This window comes from Stegastes partitus, unplaced genomic scaffold, assembly GCF_000690725.1.
Source record: "Stegastes partitus isolate 25-593 unplaced genomic scaffold, Stegastes_partitus-1.0.2 Scaffold843, whole genome shotgun sequence".
In the NCBI taxonomy this organism is placed as follows: Eukaryota; Metazoa; Chordata; class Actinopteri; family Pomacentridae; genus Stegastes; species Stegastes partitus.
Genome location: NW_007578574.1, coordinates 290,965 through 314,964, shown reverse-complemented (window position 1 = coordinate 314,964; position 24,000 = coordinate 290,965). Strand labels below are relative to the sequence as shown.

General features: G+C 39.4%; 1 protein-coding gene across 1 annotated transcript in view; it reads right to left on the bottom strand.

Moving 5' to 3' along the window:
* Positions 1 to 17,460: 17,460 nt before the first annotated feature.
* Positions 17,461 to 24,000, bottom strand: part of LOC103365472 (transcription factor 4-like) — a gene marked incomplete at its 3' end in the record, with an annotated part of 104,831 nt that continues 98,291 nt past the window's right edge. Inside the window, exons 4-5 of the mRNA XM_008292914.1 lie at positions 19,462 to 19,588; positions 17,461 to 17,510 (exon numbers count right to left, since the gene is read on the bottom strand). Coding sequence (XP_008291136.1) covers positions 17,461 to 17,510; positions 19,462 to 19,588 — 177 coding nt within the window. The remainder of the gene's footprint in view (positions 17,511 to 19,461; positions 19,589 to 24,000) is intronic.

Sequence of the window (24,000 nt, the reverse complement as noted above, 5' to 3'; positions counted from 1 at the left end):
GTGTGTGTGTGTGTGTGTGTGTGTGTGTGTGTGTGTCTGGCATCCATCAGAACCACAGCTTGCCAAAAAAGCAGTAAGCACAGTGCAGAGAGAGCGAGAGAAGGCGAACGGAGGAGCGCCGCTGCACGCTAATTATGTATGCATGATTTAATCTGCAACTCAATAATATGCAAATATATTCATATGTTAGTTTCTTAATTAAAAATGCAAAGCAGCCCTTATGGTGATTTTTTTCTGTGATTTTCTTTTCAGCCTAACAAACGGAACATTTTGAGAAATTCAACAAATTGGAGGGAAGCTCGTCGGCGGGGGGTTCGCAAAAAAAAAAAAAAAAGAAAAACCTGAAACTTCCCACTTCAACTTCCTGTACTTTGAGGAAAAAGGAGGAGCTGCAGGAAGAGGAAGAGGAAGAGGAAGAGGAGGTTCACTTGTTGAATGATGACAAACTTAAACATATTTTAAAGACAATTGCTTGAGAAGTTACGAGTTTCCAGATGTTTCGTCTCATCCTGTGTCGAGGTTGTTAACATTCATTTATCACATTTACTTCTACGTTTACATACGCCTGCCTGACATGTACTCATGCTAAGCTAGTGTTAGCCAACTTCTTGTTTGAGTTAAATTTTAAACTTTTGATTTTCAGAAAAATGTAGTTACTTTACAGATTTTTATCTGTTTTGTTAAAATACAGACAATTCGTGAAATCACAGAAAAAAATAGTAATTTACACGTTAACACTAAAAAAAAGCTAAAAAATTAAAAGAATTTCCACATCAGTATTTTCTTAAAAAAACAATTAAAATTTTTTTCTTTTACATTTGACTATAAAATGATAGAATATTTACATTATTTATTTAAGAAAACAACTATTTTACAGCTACTTAAATAATTTAAAAGGAAAATGTGTATATAAAGGATTGCAACATTTAAAAATAAATAAACAAATTACAGTTACTTTACATATTTCACCTGTTTTGTTAAATTGCAGATCACAACGAGCAAAATCACAGAAAAAATAGATTCATTTACATGTTTGTTTTTTAATGTTAAAAAAATTTAAATAATTTCCACAGGAGGATTTTTCCCCATAAATTTACATTTTCTTCTTTTACAACATTTGACTGTAAAACTACAAAATATTTGCAGCATTTATTTAAGAAGAAAATATTTTTACAGCTATTCAAATAATTTAAAAGGAAAAAGGTGTATTTAAAGGATTATAAAATTGTAAAAATCAATAAAATACAAAAAACACAATTATTTTACAGATTTCACCTGTTTCGTTTGATTGCATTTAGCAAAATCACAGAAATAAATAAAATACATCATAACTGTAAATGTGTACAAACAAATATAAAAATCTGTATTTTGAACAATTCCCTCTTTTACATCGTTTCAGCATAAAATTACAATATTTTTCCTGAATTTAAATGAGCAGAGAATATTATTATTTCGCAGATATTTGTTATTTACTGGAAAACTGCTTCGTGAGCCTCTGACATGGAGTTGCCACTTCTGTCAAGTCATAATGTTTGAAAAAGATCCTCGTTATCCAGATATCGTAGTTCTTTCAACTATAACATAAACCTCAGAGTTACAGAGAGAAACACAACAAACTAATTCTGAAAAACTAAATCTGAATCTTTAAGTTTGGTTTGAAAACTACCGACCTGAAGCCTCGAGTTTGAGTGAAGCCTCAAACTAAACCTGCTTTATCGTCTATTTTAATTTAAACCGGATGATCATGTAGAAAATAAACAACATGCCGTATTGAGGGAGGCTTTAAACTAGCGCCTGAGACCATAAACTCATGAGGAAAGAGTTCAGTGAGGCAGCAAACCAAGTGAGAAGTTGCCTCATTTTCTCCACACTTAGCCACCAGTGGAGTCGCCCCCTGCTGGCTGCTACAAAGACTGCAGGTCTAAGTCACTGATATGCTTGTTATTGTGAAATGCATGCTGGGATATTTAGCTACCACAAGCCTTCAAAGCATCTCAGATGAAGCTCGTTTTAATGCTCACATGACCGCCGGCTGCTTTGTGTTCAGGTGTACTTTTCACAGAGCTCCGAACCAAAACAATGACTCCAGATGAAGCTAATCCACAGCGAGCGGCGGTTTCATGTGCGCTGCAGATCACTTCGACGGCGGCTTTGTTGAAGCCAGCGCTCTCATTAGAACAACAGCCTGTTGTTCTTTCTTTCTTTACAGAAATATTCCTTTTTGTTCGGAGCGCTCTTTAGCAAGACCTCAGGCTAGCTTCCTTTCCTCATCTCCTTCTTCAGGCTCTGACGGGGGTGAATCAGAAACCACCTCATTTAAACGTCACGACTTTCACCTTTTAAACCGAGATATCGAAGCTCAAATATCACCTCAGCAGCTCCACGATAAGCACCGAGAATCATCTCACTTTTTTTTTTTTTTTTTTCTGTGATCACAAATTTCTCCACTTGAAAAAAACAAAAAACAGTTCTGACAACTTTTCATGTTAAGATCACAGAGCAATTAGCCGTCAGCGGGCTTCACTCTCCTAACAACAAAAACCCAAAAAGACATGCGGTGGTGCGTTCAAGGACGCTCGGATTTCTGAGAACTGACAAACAGCTGCAGGAAGAGGAAGGGGGGAGTGAAAGGAATTCATGAGCACATGTCAGAAACATGAGTTGTTTTCATCGTGAGCGTCTTTGAACGCACCATGTTTAACATTTTGTTAGCGGTAAAGAACAAAAATGCAGAATGAAGATGATTTTACTTCCATTCCTAGAAAACAAAACTAAAAGGATGCAAATATATAAACATATATAAATACATATATACATACACTGTATATATATATATAAAACAAAAGTTGGAGTGACGTGTTGGAGCAGCCGGACAACCGAGAAATATTTAACACATCATCAACAACTTAAAGCAGATTTGCCGCCACAAGCGCCGGCCGGTGTGTGTGTGTGTGAGTGTGTGTGTGTGTGTGTGTGTGTGTGTGTGTGACAACATGTGATTTCCATCGCAGCCTTGGAGAAAATCAGAGTGCCGCCGCTCTGCGCTGCCGGTGGCTGCGGCCAAATATTTGGTCTCAGGAATGCACCGGGGAGCGTTCACATCTGCAGCCGCCGGAGAGAGAGAGAGAGAGAGAGAGAGAGGTCTTTGTGAAAGCCAAATGTCCTCACAAGGACAGGAAAAGGTAGCGAGCGTCCTCAGGCCCGAGGTCACTTCATTGACGGGGAACTCTGGAAAAAACCAACACGGCAAACCTCTAAAGCAAAAGGTCAGACGCTGGTATTAGCAGCTAACTGGGGAAGTTGGCCAGCGTAGACCAGTTTATCTATGGACTGGGAGAACTGGTAAGAGGTAAAGTATCAGTCGATAATCCAGCATAGACGCATAACGGGAACCCACAAAAGTACGTCTCTAAAGGACTAAACTGCCTCCTCAGTCGTGAAACGTAGCGTAGCTTTGCTGTGATGTGGTCAGAATGGCGGCCATTTTAAAGAGACCTGGATTTGCATCCCAGGAAAAAAGTTCTGGTTCAGTTTAGGCACAAAAACTTAAGTAAGGTTTCGTAAAACGTCACGGTTTGTTGGACATCTCTGCTCACTCACAGTTTTAGCTAAAATACGACTCTTTCGCCACATGTTTGAATCACTTCCTGTATTTTCGGGTTACCACAGTGACAAATCCCGCCCCGTCTCACATGCCATCGGTTGGCTGATAAGGAGTGACGTATACAAAGGTGATTTCATGGAGACCGGGCGGCACAAACCTCAGTGAACATCACGCAACTGCCGACCCGACAGCAAAAAGCTCAGACCAAAGGAATCGCACTTGTCGTATCGTCAAACAGCGTCTGAACTCTGTCGTCTGAAATGTTTGTTTCAAGCACGACTCGACCTTCATGCTGCATCTGCAAAGGTAACCTGACTCGGTGGGATTCAGACGCTCCTCCAGAGCTGTCTTGTCGTCTGAGTTGACGGAGAATTTAGCTAAAGTCAGACGTTGTTGTTGTTTTGTTGACGGATCTCAAGATCTTTTTGTCAAGTCAGACATATTTAACAGCTGAGTTTGACTCTCCTGAAATAAAATGTGACTCATCAGAATTTTCCTTCCAGGTATTTGTAACACCATTCTGACGAGTCCAAACCTCAGTGAAGAGCTTTGAACACTGGAGACTTGTGGTCCACATTTACAGGGTGTTGCAAGTTTTTGTCTCCCGACACACTTGAACCTACAATAAAGTCTGGATGTAGATATCTGTAGATGTCTTCAATGTTATTTTGTCCAGTCGAAGCTAGTCAAGATTTCTGCAACTGCATTTTGACAAGGCAGTGGGGCTAAGCTAACTGTAGTTTAATTAGCCAACAGGGCAGAAACGATAGCATAGCATTAGTGGGTATAAACTAATTGGATTTAAGTACAGTGTCCACTAACAGGACATCAGAAAGCTAGTGTGGCATTAGCAAAGCTAATATTCTTTATCCAAACAAACACAATGGTATTTTAGTGTTAGCAAGACCGAGCGACAACAATTTATTATACGCTACTATCATACTTTAAGACATAGCATCAACCTTTTAGTAACAACTTAGTTAAAAATAATTCAAAACTACTGAAGTTAAGTTTAATTACATTTAAATATTTAAGATTTATGTGTTTAAAAATGTGAACTTCTAAAAACAAATATATTCTCAGTGACTGTACAATATTATTTGAATTTAGCATGCGACGCAAGCTATCCAACATATGCTAACAGTCAACAAACTTAACATTGGGGTCATCAGTAATTCTACATTTGAGTTAAAGCTAGCATAGCACAAGTGAGGCTAAGCTAATTGTAGTTTAGAACAGGGTTAGCCAACAGGGTACAAAAGCTAGCATTACATTAGTGAGTATAAACTGACAGGAATCAGAGTATTAGCCAACAGGACAAAAAAAATAAGCTGGTATAACGCTAAGCTAACACGCTTTATCCAACCAGACACAGTGTTAGCAAGACCGAGCTACAACTCTTCAATATGAGTGATTACACGGCTACTAGCATGCTTTAGGTGCTACCATCTGTCTTTTAGCAACTTGTTACTCAAAAATGATTCAAAACTGCTGAAGCTGAGGTTACTTTTCATTTAAATATTCCGTATTTCAGTGTGTTTAAATGTGGACATTCTCTGTACTGACCCTATATGTGAGTGTGTTTATGTCTCTCTGTGTGAAAGGTTCAGTTCAGTGTCTTTGGGGAAAAGGACGACATGTGCACACGGGTCCTCCATGTACACTCATACGCAGCATTACACACACAAACGGATGCCTTGTAATTCAATTAGTCAGCTTCCCATCTGACACAAAATGGCGGCCGTGGCGCGGCAGTGTGGGACATTTTGGGGCCGAGAGCCAAGCGAGTCGCTTATAGGAACACCTTCTGCACACTTTATTGTTTTGAGACATTTCTGTTAAGCTGTGTCATTTGTTTAACATGTGACGTGTGCGGCGGGCAGCTAGAAAAGGAAAAAAAATGTATATATATGATGCATTTTTATGGCTTTTTTCTTTTCTTTTCTTTCGAGTGGAATGAGTCAGTGGAGCATCCAGAAAACATGGGCGAACACACAGCTGTCTGTCAGGGCCGGAGCATGAGGTCAGTGCTGGCTGGAGCTGCTCTCTGGCTTCCTTCAGTGTAAACAGTGAAGCTGCTGCAGGACAAACGCAGCATTCACACCTCGACCGAGCTGCTGCTGCTGAGCGTCCGTCCACTGGTTCAGATCTCAGAAAAGAGCAGCTCTCGTGCACGCTTTTTAACTCGTACCTGCAGGTTCTGTCACGTGCAAACGCTAACACACAACCTGGAGTGTCTGGACAAACAAAGCGACTAACGTGGGGATGCTGAGCGGCCGTGGCTGCTCCCTGCATGTGGACGCTCTCTCCGGCGGCCCTCCTCCTCTGCAGCCTCGCTCTGGTTTCATGTTGTGCCAAGGCCCGGTGCAACGCTGCTAATTTGAGCAGCATGCTAACGCTAACACACACACACACACACACACACACACTTCATCCTCAGCACCACTTCACACATGAGGAGATGAGGTCATCGCCTGCTTTTATGTTGTTTTGTTTTGAACAGGTTTTTACAAACATCTGCATTCAGTAAAAGACAAAAAAAGTGAATGAGAGGATTTCACTGTTTAAAATTCTGTTTGTTCGATCCGCTGATTTTGAGCAAAATAACTTCCATCATTCATTTTATTTTTGTCTATTTTATATATAGTATTTAATGATTCTCCTTCAGCTGCTCATTTGTGTGTTTGTGAATCTATTTAACCAACACACATATAGTTTGTTGCTCCTAACGACGCTCAGATCTTTTTAATTCTACGATTATTCTGAGCTACACAACGATGTGAGTCCGCGGCTGGTTTTGTGTTTTGCGCCACTTTTATGTCCAGAGAAGGAAAAACCTCAAAGCGACAGGATGCAGCGATATTTCAGACAACAATGTGCACTTCCTGTTCCTGCATGACAACGCCGCCTCCCTGCAATCTGCACAAAGACACGACTATTAAAAAAAAAAGAAGCTGGTTTCCCAGGTTGCTGTGGAAGAAGTGACCTCAGCTCTGTGCAGCACCTTCGGGGTTAAACGAGCTCGACCTAGAACTCATCAGCGAACATCAGCGCCGGACCCGAGTCGAGCTGCTGAGGCCGGACGGGAGCGAATACTTAGAGACAGGTTCAAAAACCTGAACTCTAATAAAAAAAAAAAAAATTAAAAAAATATAGAAAAGAGGCAAAAATACAGCAGCCAGGCGCCACAAATTATATAATAAAAACACAGCGGAACATTGTAGTGATTAAAATATTTTGGGGAAAAAAACAATAACGACAAAAACATAAAAATAATGACAATATCTCTAAAATAAAAAAATAAATTTAAAAAACGTGTCCAGTTTTTTAAAATACAGTTAAAAAAAGAACAATAATAAGAATAATAACAAAAGAACAAATTACAATTTGTCATCCACAGATTTTTGATGTGGACGTTAATTAGATTTTTAATCTGTTTTTGTTGTTGTTTATTTTTTGTGGTATTTTACTAGATGTTAGTAACAAAACAGGGAAAATTGGTTTAAAAAAGAAAAAAAAAGTTTACATTTGTTTTTGTAATTTTTCAATCCCCAATACACACATTTTCTGTAAAATAACAATATTTTTGTTAATTTAGGTAAAATAGAAAATAACTGTAAAATTTAAAAAGTCTGGTTTTACAGTAAAATGTTCTAAAAGGGCAAATTATTATTTGTAAAAACATAGATTTTTGAAATTGTTGATGAAATTAATATAAAATTAGTTTCTCAAAACCGAATATAAATAAATTTTATTTCTATTTTTTTGTTGCTGATGTAAACACAATAAAAACGGCTGAATATTTTTGCTTTAACATGTTATTATTTAACACTGTAAAATTGCCTTTTTAAAGTTTTTCTGTAATTTAATTGTTTTTTCTCACTTTAGATATTACGTCATTTAACAAAACAGAGAAATAATTTGTAAAATATGAGTAATTTTTTTTTCATTTCATAATCCCCAATATACAGAAACTTTCTTTCAAACAAGTATCTGTAAAATAATATTTTTTTTCTGACTTAATTAGTATAAAAAATTGTGTAATTGTACATTTAAAAAAACAAACTTTTTCTTTGTTTAAAAAAAAAAAAAAAAAAAAAAAAAAAAAAAAAAGGAAAATCTATAAAACAAACTGTTAAAAACATTCATTTTTTACAGTGTGTTGAAAAGCAAAAACTCCATCAGAATCACTTTAATCCTAAACCTGAGCTCCGGAGTCGTTGAACAACTTAAAGGCCTTTTAGATCATCCTGAGGACTTTTATTCTGAAAGGCTTCCTGCTCCGACCCGTTCATCTGACTCGGGCAGGACGTCTGATCCGACTCCAGCTCTCCGTCTGGTTTCCGTGATGCAGCAGCAGCAGCAGCGGCCTGCGGTTCCCGGGGCCGCCTGAAGGGGGCAGCATGCCTCACCGAACCGCCCCCCAGCAGCCTCCTTCCCCCCGCGGCCCACCGGGACCGCCGGCTCTCCTACTGCGCCTTCTGCAAGACCTGGCTTAATTTAATTAACGCTGTCGACTTTAAACAAAACCACATCTGAGCCGAGCAGAGAGAGACAGAGAGAGGGAGACGGACCGGGTCGCAGCGCCGAGCGGGAAACGCTTCTGGAAGCTTCTAGAAAATCAGTTAAAAACAAACTAAAGTAGGATTGTTTCTGTAAAATGAGCCGAACAAAAACCTGGAGTCTGGATCCTTTAAATTAAAAATAAAAGTGAACGAGGAGCTGAAGGTAAATAAAAACAAAACGGCGTCTTTACAATAAAAACGCTGCTTTTTTCTGTGATTTACAGCAAAGAAAATTAGATTAAATTTGGACAATGAAGCACTTTTCAGGAGCTGCAAACACATGAAGCAGTAATTTATTAAAAACACAAGTAATTGTGGATGCTTTTCAGAATAAAAGCGGGAAACTTTTGCACTTTTACCGGACGTTTAAAGCACATAAATGGGACGGAAACATATTCGCCTTTAAAATATTGAATTATTATAAAAACTACAGCTCAGACGTGGAGGTAAAATTTAATTCTAGCCGCTATGTTCTAGACTATATCGCTGCACTGTGTTTAAAAAGAACCACATTTTATTTTATTTTTTAAAAATATATTAATTATGTCAATTTCAGAGGAGAAAAAAAATAAGACGTCAGGCTTTAAAATCTCATTTATATTTAAATAAATATAAAAAAATGCAACTTTAATTTCTATTAATCCTGCACATGCAAATTAATTAGTTAAAATTAGAAATAGAATTAAATCTGCACATTTCCGTCCTATACAGCCACTATGAGAGTGTGTGTGTTCCCAGTCTAAACCAACACACACACACACACACCATCACTGCTCTCCTGCTTCCACCCGAGTCGTCGTTTTATCGTCCGTTCGCTCGACATTAGTGAAGCTCTGAGACTCCGTCGGCTCCGACAACAGATTAACCAGAACAATGATATCTGAAGTTAAAAAAACAAAAACAACAACAAGAAGCTGTTCTGCTCCCGACAAAGACAGAAAGAAAAAAAAACCAGCAGCGAGACGGCGTTCTGCAACCTGCTAATGTTAGCAACTGATGCCTAATTTCCTTTTGATTACAAAGACGTCCCACGCTCTCCTCTCAAGTGACGTTTAATTGTTTCTCAAAGTAAATCATCAACTCAGCAAACTCAATCTGACAAACAACAACAACAAACTTGTGGCGCAGGGAGACGAAATGTACACATACATATATATATATATATATATTTAAAAAAAAGAATTAATTAAAAGAGAGAGGAGCCGTCGCCTGCAGTGGATGAAAGGACTTTTCTTTTCTTTTAAACGAAGTGTGTTGACGAGCATATGGGAGGGCAGCAGCAGCACCACGACGACAAGCAGCTGAAATGACACCCGGGTGAAATTGTGCAAATGGAAAGCAAGAAAAAAAAATCATTTTAAACATCATAACTGTGAGTCGGAGGCTCCTGGATGCAGAAGCGTCGCCTTAAATCACCAGAAAACACCCAGAAGAGCAGAAAACGAGCTGAAAACGACTTAAACAGACAAACAGGAGGTCAAATCCAGTCTGGCTTTAAAACAAAAAGATAAAACCGTAGTTTAAGAGTGAAATTTAACTCACGTCGGAGTCGATGACCAATAAGTAGTATTTGAAGCTAATTTATTTACAATAAAAATTTAAATATTGGTGTCAAAATTCAAAATAGCACCAAAACTTTACCACCAAATTTTAGCTGCAAAGTCTGTGGATTCACATTTTAAATGTTTAATTAACACAAAAACATTTATTGCATTTCATTGCATAACTAATAAGATAACACTGTGGGCGGGTATTTGGTCGTCCACTTTTAAATTAGCAGCTTTTATCCGAAATTGGTTAAAAAATAAAACCCTAATGATCAGAAAAACGCTGAATATAAGATGATAGCTGGTTGATCTTTAATCAGGAGTCAGAAGCACAAAGCGTCTCGCAGAATAAAAATGATCAAAGTGTTTCTGCTACCCCCGGTGGCCACGAACAGGTTCTGCAGCTTTAGCGACACTTTAGCTTTAACGTAGCTAAAGTGTTGCTAAAACCGATTTTATGAAGCGAAAACGCACCGAGGTGGGAGGTGACACCAGCTTTAGTCTCATTCACGCAGCTGGATTTAGATTTAATCTGCATTTTAAAAAATATTATCTGATGTCTGGCAGCAATGAAGCCAGAAAAAGTAAAAAAACAGTGAAATGTTCAAAACTGCAAAAATAACGACAAATATCTAAAATAATGACGTTTTAATTGTCAGTGTGTAAATCTTTGATGACTTTACTAGAAATTATCTGTAGTTCCACAAAATGAGGACAAATAACAGTTGAAAAATATATTTCATACAAATGTGTAGTTTTTGAGGTTAAAACTTCTCACTAGCTGAAAAACAACAAAGGAAAAAAAAACAAAATAGAGCCATTTAAAGCTTTAAATCTCTAAATTATATATTTTATGTCACCTGCTCTGATAACGTCCACTTGACTGACCATATGTTGAAATGTGAGTATGGATATTTTTTATTAGCTAGCTTGCTAAACCGAAGCTATTAGCAGCACATACTGTTGGTCAAACACATAAAAGTTGTTTTTATTGACTAATAACCAGCGAAAAATTACTGAGTTTGACTGAGAGCCTTCAAAAGTTAAACCAGTTTGATCTGTTTAGCTTTTTTTTTCTTTTCTGGTGCTTAAAGCTGCTTAAAGCTCTGTTTGAGATTTAAAGCTCAGTCAAGCTTAGATTCAGGTTTGGGTTTTCTCAAGCCGAGCTTTATATAGATTCCAGAAAATGACTTCATTTGAGCAACCAAGCATTTTACAATAAAACTATTCTACATGTTTAGTTCTGCATTATTGTGACCTGCAGCTACATGTGGGTCAGAAAACATCTCTAGCTAACTTCTGGATTATAGATTTGTTTTGTGCCAAAAGATGGAACTTTTTATGACGACTTTCAGGTTTTTATCTTTAATAGTTCCTCAGATATTGTTGTTCAAACAGCCTCAAATTTAATGTGAGAAAAATGTGCTGAAAGTGGGTCAAGCGCATTTTATAGTGTTTATATGACGCTAAAATTTCATAAATATCTTTATAAACATCCACATTTTATGCTATAAAAAATTTACAAACATTGAGTTTGCGATTAAAGGATTTGACACTAAAAAGGTGAAACTTTGGGAGACGCAAAAGTAGTTTTTGTGGTAAAAATCACAACACGGGAGCGTCACAAATGCACCTTTAACGTCCGTTTGTCCAGATTCGGGAACGGATTTCGTCTCCGTTTGCTCAAAGCCAGTGTCGCCCACAAAGAGAACTTTTGTTTTTGGCCTCCGTGTGTTGCCATAGAACCGCACACACACACACACACACACACACACACACACATTCCTGTGTGAAGTCGTGTTTGTGTTCGGAGCAGGTGCAGCTCGTGCAGACTGTATATACGAGCTGCACGTCTGCAGGCTGTCACGTCGGCAGCATCTTCACTCCAAATAAAAAACAAAATAGAAAAAAAACAAAAGCATATTTCACCTTTTTTTAAATTTATTTTTAATTCCACTCGTCTGCCTTTTATTCCGTCTCTTGCAGTCATTTCGTTTGCATTAGTCCAAATTCAGTCTCGTTACATTTAATGAAAGAATATTAATTAATCTGTTTTACATCCTGATTTCTGCATTTATTGTTAATATTACAGCAGCGTGATGTCTGTCAGAGCGATGCAGAGATTTTTAAATAATTCACGTTGATGCTGCAGCTAATAAACAAACAGCATCAATCAGAACCTGCTTTAATATGTTAGAAAGCATGCAGCAAACTTTAAAATCAAACTACACAGAAATAAAGATTAATATCTGATGAAGACGTAAATAAACTCTTTGCTTCTCAGATATTTAAATCTACAGATTTTTAGGAGCTTAACTGGCGTTTAACTTACACGACAGCCTCCTGCAGAGTCAACACACATTTCTGAAGACAAATTACCCCTAAAAAAATATAAAATAAATAAAAATGTAGATATAAAATAAAAAATAAAGAAGCGATCGGTTCGGTTTGTCGGCGAGCGGCGGCGGCAGCAGCAGCTCGGTCGGCTGCTGGAAGCAGGAATGAAAACGGGTCTGAGGCTCGTCGCTGTTGGCAGCAGGTTTGGAGGCCGGACCATTCAGAGGAAAGGGAGGAAAGAAAAAAACAGAAAAGAAAAGAGAGAGGAGCAGGAGGAACAGACACCCCAACGCTGAGCTTTTAAAAATCAAGTGCAAAAAAAAAAAAAACCTTTGTGGTTCTGATCCGAGTCAAAAACAAGCAGCTGAGAGGCTTAAAGGTTCAATCCCTGCTCAGAGACACGAACCAGGAATCTCATATGAAATGTTCTGTCGGGTTTCAGCAGCAACGAGGGAACAAAAAACAAACTGGATTCAGTCGAGAAAGACACGAAACTACCTGGAAATAGGAAGGTTTAGGAGGTACGGTCGAGAGTTTTGGCTCAAAAATGTCATCGTGTGAGTAGACGTACAGAGAAAAGGTCGACCAACATGTCAATATGAACATATAGGACAGCAGAAGATGGTGAATACATTCAGTATTTTGTGGCCAAGCAGCCGCTCAGCCGTAACCTGCAGCTGAGACCTTTTGCTTTTCTATTCATCACCGTTCATCGTCTGTTTGCTGGTAAAGGCGACACACACATCGCTGCTGTCACTCCTTCAAAATCCTGTTTTTTTGCTGTGTTGGTCCCCAGAAAGCAAAGTTTGGACTAAAAAAACACAAATACAACTCAAACACAAGCGATTATGAAAATGAACACCTGTCAGCAATCACCCAGGTTTTTTTTTTTTTTAGAATAAAAGCCAAACCGACTCGTGACACGACAGAACCCGAACCACAGCCGCCGCCATTCAAAGGCATCGAAAACTAAATTTTAAACCCCACAAAGCTCTCGGTTCACTTTCCCGGCCAACAAAGTGGCCGCGAATTTATTCCTGCATTTCACAGGCGGCGGGTCCTCGGCTCGGCGCCGCTTCGCTCTTGATGTAAAAACGGGAGGCGAAGGCAGGATTTAGTCACATCACAGAGGTGGAAACAGAGACGGCGGCAGCAGAGAGAGGCTCAGAGAGACGCCGACATGAAGCTACGCAAAGATCCAACACCTGGACGGAGCTACACCTGGACGGAGCTACACCTGGACGGAGATACACCTGAACGCTCGGTCGGACGCTCCTGAGTCACAGGAAGCCGGCCGCGAGGTTGAAAAGCTCAAAAACGTCACAGAAAATGCTGCTGGTTTTGTTCGAACACGGAAAAACCTGAGCCGACTTGTGCTTAAACAAGTCGGATGTAAAGCTAGCTCGTGTCCTGTGACGGTAAATAAGAACCAAACTTTGGTTCAAGATTTCCTCAAGAGCGGTTCAGTCAAAATCAACCTTTAATCAGAATAAAAGAACCGTATATTATACGATTCGATGTAGTTTAACTTGAGAAACGTTTAGGAATTCGCTTTTATCACCAGAATTTCATCCATTTGCTCCGCTAACTTTTTTAAATGTTTGTTGTTTGCTTGGCGACGGACACGAATGCACTTTAACCTGTTGGTGGGTAAATGTTCTAAACGTTCATCTTGAGGAACCTTTTGCAGACTGAACAAATTTCGTACGAATAAACTAAAGTTTTCTAGTTTGAATCGCAAACCTTCTGACTTCGCCGTGATTTACTGAATCATTTTCTAAAGCGATGAGCCTCTAATGATGCGACTGGGAAAACTTCTCCCATTTAGTGGTCACTCTGAGCTCATTTATTCTGTTTTTACAAGAGACTTTAGTCATTATGACGGCCTGCGACCCTCAGAACCAACGTGTTCCATTAAAACCGCTAATTTGGGGTTTGTTGTAACGAGAAACTTCCAGTTAAAATGTAGGAAAACGTCAAAAAAACAAACCAAAAAACAGGCTGAGGCTCCTCGGACGCTTCCAGAAACAACAAAGTCCTGTTTTTTTTAGAACGTGAGAAGTTTTTTGTTAAAAAACTACATCTGAAAATGTCGTAGAGCTAAAAACGTACCACAGTGACGATTAAGAGCTGAGAAATGTGGCAAAAAGACACAAACTACTAAACTACAACAGCAAATACGTCCTAAATACAGTAGAGTTCATGATCTCTGAGTCTGATTTATGCAGGTAGACGAATTGTCCAAATGTTCAAAGTATAAAACATCCAATCTTCAGATCCAGTTGGAGGTAAACATGGAAGCACCAAAGGAAGACGTTTGAACGTGAGCTACTGTCTACAACTCCCAGCCAACATTTAAATGTTTTCCTGCTTTTTTGCCCTGTTCGGGGTAAATCTCCCGACATTTAACTGGTTCAAGCTGCTGGTTCGTGTTTGTTTTGGTGCAAAAAAAATTGGTGTTTGTGCAGGATTTACTGGGTCAACAACTACCTAGAACCTCCAGTCCTACACTGTGCCATATGGAAAATCTGTGCAGGAAGCTGGAAACAGTCTCTATGATGGATTCATTTAGTCCTCGTAGGTTCCAGATCGTCTCCAAGTCAAGTTTTATCAATGTACTTATGAATATTTATTTAAAAAAACAAAAAACACTCGATTTGTTTCACTGCAAGATCTAAAGAACTTCCTTCGGATTTGGAAAAATCAACTTGAAACCACCAACGAAACCACCATCTTGCACCAAAGTTAGTCCTTTTTTTCTTTTGTTGTCTCAGCAAACAAAAGAACAAAAAAATGTCTCTATCAAGGCGACAAACTGAGTTAAAGCCAAAACAGACGAAGCAGTTTAAAGGTTAAACTATGACTTCCAGTGCACCCTGAGAAGAAACTGAATAAAGATTTTGAATAAAGAACAACTACCAGAGTATCACAGATGTTCCACACAAGAATAAATGGACTTTCCAGCCTTGAAATGGTGAATTCATATTTAAATAGGTGCAGATTGTTGGACGCTGCATCTCCTCCTTGACATCAACCTGTCACTTCCTGCTTTTCCCTTTTTTTTCCAAATAACTGTCTTTCCTCTCCTGGTTTCCCGTCTTTCCTCCCCCTCGCCTCCCTCCTGACTCCCCCGGCTGGTGGAGGCGGCGGAAAGAAGGGCAGGAAGCGAGGACAAAGCGGGCCAAGGCCACAGAAAGACGGACTCCCGCCGAGCCAAAGAGGCGGCCGACAGACCCAACATTCAGCCGGCGTTAACTGGCCTTTAATGAGGTCAGCATCGGGGAGAAAGAGTCTCCACATGTGCAACACCTCGCAGGGAAAACCTGAAATAAATCTAATGAGGCCGGAGCTTTAATCGTCAACCTGAGCGACGGGACAGACCAAAGATTAACAACAGAACAACGGTAAAATTGATCAAAAAGCAGCGAAGGAGTCAAACCAAATAGGAAACAGCTGCTTGTGATTCAAACCGATCAGATACCGATTAATCTGATCACATATTTACTGTCGGATTTCACAGGAAGCACCAGAACAACCTTCAGAGATCTAAAACAAAAGATTCAAAGCAGCAAATCCCGCGAGAAGTTTGGTGAATTACATCGATGTTCAGACTTGTCGGGATCCACGTTCTGTCGGTTGACGGATGAACGTTCCCGCTTCGCCTCCTTTTCCCGACTGAACTAAAGCCGAGTTTAATCCTCCGACCAGCAGCCGAGTGCGGAGGCCTTCCAACACGCCGAGGAACGCGACTCGCTGGATGAACTCATTAATCAGGACTTGAACGTGGATTACAGCGCTTCCCCTCCACGTCCAGAAAAGTTGTGTTTTGTGTTGAATTATTTCTCTCAACAAAAAGCCGTCTGGGTCCGGTTCAGGTCCGACAGTCGACACCTTCGCTTCCATGAATTCACAAAACCAGGCGACTTTGGCTTTTACATTTTCTACGACTTTGTGTTTCCTTTAGAAACTTTCAAACCCGCTGAAAATAAATAAAAACCCAGCTCCATCCAGCAGGTTCACCGCTCAGAGGTTCAGCCCAAAATGCAGAAATTAAACCCATAAATCAATCAATAAACGAGAAACTAATCAGTCCCGACAAAAACCTGCCCACGTGCACCGTTTCTGTGCCTTTACGGTGATATGTTCCTCTCAAAAACCAGCTTTTTGCAATTATTTCTGCTGTGAAACACATCAAGCTGCTCCAAAATCAACGTTATTTCTACATTTCTTTACATTTTCGACTCTTCCAGCTGATTCCCACGAAACAAGAAGCTGACAGTCGACATCGACAGCTCGCCTCCTTTTAAACCTGATAAAACTCAAGATTTACTGGTGAGAGTTTCATTGATTGGAGATAAATTAATCAATCAAATGACAAAACCTGCTTATATTCGCTGTTGGTATCTGTTTATATGGATCAGTTCTTTAAAAAAATAAAAGCTTCCAGATGCAAGTTTGCATTTATTTCTGCCATAAAACACATCAAACTGCTCCACAATCCACATTTCTATCTTATTTGTGCATTTATTTACATTTTCTCGACATCTTTTCAAAACATGAAACTCTTCCTTAAAACAAGAACCGACAACAACAACAAAATAATCCATCAGCATCGTCTTCATCTCCATCAATCCACGAAACTTTGGTGCTTTTACATTTTTCTTTTAGAACTTCTGTCTTTTTGCTTTTTTAAACAAAAACCCTCCAGATCTATTGAGTTTAATTGATCGGTGCAAAATGAATCAATAAAAGCAATTCAGACCCAACCTGCCCACAGATCGTCTCACTGTGAGCTTATGTGGATATTTTCCTTTTTAAACATCTCGTTCTGCTGCAAACACATCAAACTGCCCCAAAATCCAACATCTCCGTCGTCTGATTTCTTTACATTTTCAGGATATAGTTTCAAAACAAGAATCGACAACCAAAAATAATCCAACAGCATCATCTTCATCTGCACAAATCCACAAAACCTCTGTATTTCTTTTAGAAGTTTTGTCTTTTTGCTTTTCAAACCCTCCACATTTACTGTTCAGAGTTTCATCGACTGGCACAAATCCAAGATAATAAATTAATCAATGCGTCTGTATCGATATTTTAAAGCGAGACCACTTTACATCTATTTCTGCTCCAAACACATCAAACTGCCCCAAAACTCAGCATTTCCATCATCACTTCTTTACATTGTCCTTTTCATAAATCACAAAACTCTTGGCAGCAAAACCAAAACCCGACAACGTAAAAAGCATCACGTTGTTCATCGGCACAAAGTCACGAAACCCGTCGACGTCTTTCCACCGAGACAGCTCCCGAGACAGCAGCCTTTATTCTGCTGCTCACACACTCGGAGATAATAAATAACAATCAGAATAAAAAAGAAATAAATAAAAGGCATACGATCACTTACCGAGGACGGCAAGCCGGGAGGGACCTTCCGCACTTTTTTTGTGTGAATTTCTGAAAGAGAGAAAAAGAAACGCACAATAAAACAAACACACGAGGCCGAGAGGCTTTTTTTATTTATTATTTATTAGTCTTTTTATTTACAAAAAAAAAAAAAAAAAAAAGGCAGCTTCTTGTTATGTTTGAATTTAATCAATCGGAGGCGACGGCGAGGCCACGTTTCCCACCGCCGTCGATATATTTACAAAGAGAGCTTTCACCGCAAACAAGCGCGACACAATAAGACGCAGGAAATAAAAAGGCAGCAAACAAAAAAGAAAAAAAACAGGGTCGACTTTTCTTTTTTTTTTTTCCCGTATAAAGGGAAGCGGGGCGGCTTTTGACATGTTTATATTATTTTTCAGGGTTTCTTTCAAGGGGAGCAGCGAGCAGTCTATTAACTTGGAAGGTGAGACTTTGATGGAAAAATGAAAGAGCGTCTTTTTTTTTTTGGAAATTGGCCCGGACGACGCCGACGACTATTTCTTCTTCTGCTTGTTGTGTGTGTTTGTGTCCTCTCAAGGCCGGCGCTACCAAGGCTGCACCGCGGCCACCATTGTCCTGCTTCTCTTTTTTTTTTTTGCCCCGTGTTTTCTTTTCTTAAACACCTCTTTGACAGATGAGGACGGTCACGAAATTCAGACCGGGTTAAAAACACCACTCCACACGGCTCACGAAATGTCAGCATCCTGCTTTATAGGTTTGCACTTTTCAGCCTAATAGTGAAAATATTAAGATTATAAATGCAGTTTAACACAAGAAATTAAAGATTCAAGCCTGAAAAACCTGAAGGATTTCATAAATCTTTTAACTACTGATGTGAACATTAAAGCGGTTAATTCTCATGTTTGATTGTCACGCACAAAAAGAAAGAAAAGGATTTGACAAAGAAGAAGAAATGCAGTTTGTATTGTTTCAGGTGCGTCAGAACAATGGATGTGTTATTGTTCTTAAAGAATGACACATAAAGATGTCAAAAAATAAATTAAAAAACACAAACAAATGCGAAACCAATTCAACCTGAGACAAAACAACCACAAAGATGTACGAACAAAGAGCCGAAAAATCTCAATAAAGACCGAAACATGACCAGAAAAGACACGTAAAGGTGGGAAACTATAGCAGAAGACAACGTTTTATATTTGTTAAAAGACAAATGAGTCACATTTAATTCATACGAATTAACTTTAATTCATTTTCTCCTAAAATAACGTGATGTAAACGTCAGTGTTACACGATTTACTTTAAAAATTCAAGTTCCAAACATTCAGACTGTTAACAAACTGACTTTGGAGCTAAAACAACAAAACGTTCATGTTTTCATTCTTAACAGCTAAATTCTGGTTTAATCTCTCGTTAAAAAAAAAAAAAAAAACAGGTTCCCAATCAGTTCCTATTGGTCGACGGTAAAACCCTTCTGCTTTCTAATTGGCTGCCGGGTTTCGCCCAACAATGGCGCTCGTCTGAAGCCACGTTAACCCGTTAGCCGACCTCAGCGCGGCGCCGTTTAAGATTCTGTAGCCGACTAAGAACCCAAAGCTTCGCTGTTTAAACACTTTAACCCGCTTTGAGGCGACACGGGGGCAGTTTTCTGGCGTCCGTGAAGCAAAAGAATCCGACCAGACTTTTAGTCCGTTTTAGCGGGAAAAGAAATTTAAAAAAAAATAGGGGGTGAATGTTAAAGGGGTAACCACGGCAACAGCGAGCTGCCACCGACCTGACCGGGGGTTAAAGTGAACAAACGGAGCCCACGTGGACTCACTTGGCACGACGCTTTAAATGCCTTTTAGAATAATTATTACATATTATGTTGTTGTTTGGTTGTTTTAAAGGCTGCTGCAGGATTTAGCTGTGAACCAGCAGCTGGATGTGATTTTATTATATTTCTCTTTTCGAGGAAACTAAAAAAAAAAGCGTTTTAACGTCCAAGGCGGATGTTGTGTGTGTTTGGTGTGTGTTTGCTCACCCATCGTGTCCATGGGCAGCGCTCTCCTCCTGGGGTTGGAGCCGTAGTGCTGGTAGTACTGACCCGACGGCTTGGTGGGCGACGCCGCGCCGGGACTCCCCAAACCCAACTCGCCGCCCAGAATCGACTGACGGACGCCGAGACAGACACACAGAGAGAGAGAGAAAGCGTCAATACGAGTGGCGATCAATCAATCAATCATGTGATCCTGTGGAGACGTGAGAACGTGGAGGAGACGCCAACACAAAGACAAAAGCCGTCACAGATGTTTGAGAAAGAACGCTTTTATAAAAGAAAAGTAGCAGAGTGGAAACAGGAAACTGTAAAAACAAACCAAATATGTAGTTTTCTTTTGCTTTTGAAAGCCTTAATAATGTCTTAAAACAGCAGCAAACGAGAAAAATCATCTGAGAAAGTGTCAAAATGTTGGAGAAAATCAGAATAACCAGATGATTTTATACCATTTTACAAAATTATACATACACATGTGGAATCATCTGACATATTCATAGTAGTTAGATGTCAGCAGTCGAATTGCTAAAGAATAATATTACACTATTGATCACTGATAGATGCCAAAATGTTGAGCAAAAACTCAACTTTTCACAACAAGAGCAATAAGAAAAATGGAGCTAATTGCAAAAATAATGAATGAAACTCGTGTCAAAAACAGAGAATAACCAGAACTATCTATGAGATCTGTTTGATTTTTTAACACAAACTGATGTCAGAATGTTTTATAGTCGATATCTGAACATTATCTGAGGAGAATCAGCAGCAGAGGGGACAGAGGGTTCAAAAATGCAGTCGAAATAATACAAATACACAATAAACATGACAAAAATGAGGCGCTGTTGATGCCGTACAGGTTCCTCAATATGTGGGACTTTAGATGGATGTGGAAAATATTGATATTGCAGATATTTAAATATTAAAAAACAATGATATTTGCACAGATAGGTGACGACGTCTAAATGTTGAAGGATCCTGAAATGTGGTTATTAGTGTTTCCAGAAGCATGTAAGACGCTGTGGAGTCAGAACCGGAACCCTTCAGCCCCAAACTCAGCAGCTGACGCCAGAATCAACATCTTTCTGGATTAAAGCAACTTGTGAAGCACACTCAGTCTCTTTATCTTCACCACGATGGCTGGGAGACTCGACAACGACTCGGTGGCACCGACGCTCTGAACTCGCTCTAAAAAAAAAAAAAAAAACTCGAGCCCGATGATGCCTCAGACATCCGAAGCACAACGATCCGTCTCGGCGGCACCAGGCGGCCTCGACGTGCCAAAATTCATTCTAAAAATACATCGAGACGGAAAGACACGAGGACGACCGGGATCCGGTCGGTAACAGCTGGAGGGCTCGAGGAAGCTCCAACGGTGTAAAACTGGGATGATTCTGATGGTTTAAATACAAAGAACGGTTCAGAAATGTGGACCTCAGCTACACGTGGACAGTCTGGAGTCTGCAGCTGAACAGAGTCGAGCCACGTGGTGGAAGTCTCAACAATTCTTCATTTACTGACTTTATTTTGTGTCTGAATCAAGTTAATTTCAAACTGCACCTCCGATGTTTAGGAAAAGGTTAAATAATGACCAAACCAATGAAAGATGGAGGCTTTAAGAAAGTCAAATTCAGCAGCAAGTAATATGAGTTAGTGCAGGAAGCAAGTTTCATAGTTTATATATTAATAGATTGACAGATATGGAGGTTAACATCTGCCAATATTAAAATAAAAATGATTTAAATGATTAAAAATGTCATATATTATATAAAACTAAAATTAAGACTCCACTGACAAATACATTTTAATCTCCATCGATGTTTCTCTCCGCAACAAATTGAACCTTTAATATATTTATAACACAAACAAAGATGGACGCCTCGTGTCCACTAAAGTCTATCGTTTAAGCAAAATTTTGTTCCTATTTGTTCACCCATGTGTGCACCTGCGCTGCATTACTACCTTAAATAGCAAGTAATACTAGTCAGTTAATTCAGGAAGTAAGTTAAAGTACTGGTGTGTGTATTAATGGACTGACAGATATGGAAGTTCATGTCTGTCAGTACAAAACTAAAATGATTGAATTCAATTAAAACATCATATTTTATGCATATATTATACAAAACTTTAATTTCGCTCATATTTTTGTTTGCATCCGCAAAGTACTACTACCTTAGAAAACAAGTTATACGACTTAATTAGTGTCGGAAGCAAGTTAAAGTACTAGTGTGTATATAAATGGATTGACAGATATGGAATTTCATGTCTGTCGATATTAAAATAAAATGATTTAATTGAATAAAAAGGTCATATTTATTTTATAAAACCCAAATTTAGCTCATGCATTTAGCAAAGTACTACTACCTTAAAAAAGAAGTAATACTAGTCAGTGTAGGAAGCAAGTTAAAGTACTGGTGTGTATGTTTTTGGATTGACAGATATGGAATTTCATGTCTGTCAGTATAAAACTAAAATGATTTAATTCAATAAAAATGTCATATTTTATACATATATTCTATAAAACTCTAATTTAGCTCAAATCTTTTTTATGCATGTGTGCATTTGTAAGGTATTACTACCTTAACAAACAAGTAATACTAGTTCGTTAGTGTAGGAAGTAAGTTAAAGTACTAGTGTGTGTATTAATGGATTGACAGATATGGAAGTTCATGTCTGCCAATATTAAAATAAAATGATTTAATCTCATAATTTATGCAAATGAAACTAAACTGACATTGATTTAGTCCAGATAGAAGTCTGTCTATCTACAGGAACTGAGACTCAAAGTTCAAACCCAGACGGTTAATCAGCTCAGTAAGGATCTGCCCTTTGGATCAGCCTACCTCCGACACCTCAAACCGAGCCGACGACGACGGTTTTGTGACGGTATTTACCTCCATGAGGTCGACCTCATGCTGCTCGCCGCTCAGACGTTCGCCTCCGAGTCGAGCTTCTCCTCTCGGGCCCGAAAACGTTTTCACCTCCTCCTCCGCCGCCGCCGACTCTGTGTTTACGGCTCAAACTTAGCAAACCGCTCACACATTGTCCCGCTAATTAAGTTCAATGATTTCGGCAGCAACAAGTGGCGTCTGGGGCCGACGGGGAGAGGAGAGAGACTCCACGACAAAAGGGGAGGACGGAGGAGAGAGGGCCTTTCTTTTCTTTTCTTTTCTTTTTTTTGAAAAGTTGCACAAAAAGTTAGCGAGGAGGAAAGAGGTGAAAAAGAAACCTGCTGCACCCTCCCCCACCGCCTTTAAATAGACTCCACCGTTACTCCGTTAAATTTTTTTTCTCTCCCAGCTTTCTCGTTAAGTAATTAGTGTGCAGTGTATTTAAAGCAGAGGGTGGAGGAGTGTGTTTGGACTGGGGGGGAGGTGGTGGTGGTGTTTTTGGGCCCTAATCTGAATTCTGATCAGCGAGCCTCGTTCCTCTCCGCGGCTGAAAACAAGAGTTAGCTTGGCGCTGCCGGGCCAAGGAAGGCTTTTCTCATGCTAAGCAGGGCCTAAGTAGGCCAATTACAGGGCCAGCCTCGGTCTCAGAGCCATTCTCCGGCTTAAAACAAAAGGGCCCTTGTCTTAAATAAAGTCAGTGGCGCACAGAGGAGGGAGAGGGAGTCAGACACAAAGGCACACAGTCACCCAGCCACCCAGTCACCCCGCCGTCCCGTCCGTCCGTCCGTCCGTCCGTCCTTCAGTGTGAGCGCGTCGTCGGGGGGTAAAAGGAGGTTCCCACTAAAACAAAAAAGGGCTCTCATTGATTGTGGCTCTTTCTTTTCTGTTCCCCCCGTTTTTTGTTTTTTTTTTCTTTCTCGAGCATCGAGCCGGGCCTGGACGGTCGCCCCGGCAACCGGACAAGCTGGAGGAGACGGAAAATGCTTGTCTGTCTGTGTATCTATATATATATACATATATATATCTACAGTCGTCCTTTAAAGAAAAGGCAAAATTCACAAAAGTCACTCAAACAACTAGAAACTGGAAAAAGTAATAATAAATAAAAATTTGCTAAATTATAATTGAGTGAAATAAGACGTTGCTTTTGAATTGTGGCTGAGAAGAATAATTTAAAAAAATCAAAAACAAACTTGTCACGGACCAATTAGGGCACTTTGCTGATGGAAATCAGAACACCTGTCAACAGGTGCAGAAGTCTGACTGAGAGTTACAGAAAACACCTGATTGGCTCAAAGGGTTGTTCAACTAAATATTAGTTTACGGGTCCAAACATGCTTGTTTTTTTAATTTTTAAATATTTCTGTTGAACCACAATTCAAAAGCAACGTCATGATGTTTATTACATTTTTATTTATGATTACTTTTGTCAACAGCTGTTTGTTTCCGTTTTTAATGGGAGGGTAGGAATAAATCTGAGGACGACTGTTGTACATATATATACAGACGGCAGCTAAACTCGTATCTGAATGTGGTTTAAAGTCGCACCAGCGTTCTCTACATTTCAACACAAGTCGGATGTGACTTCAGCAACGACATTCATCCATAGATATCACTAAACAACAACCAGGATCCTCTC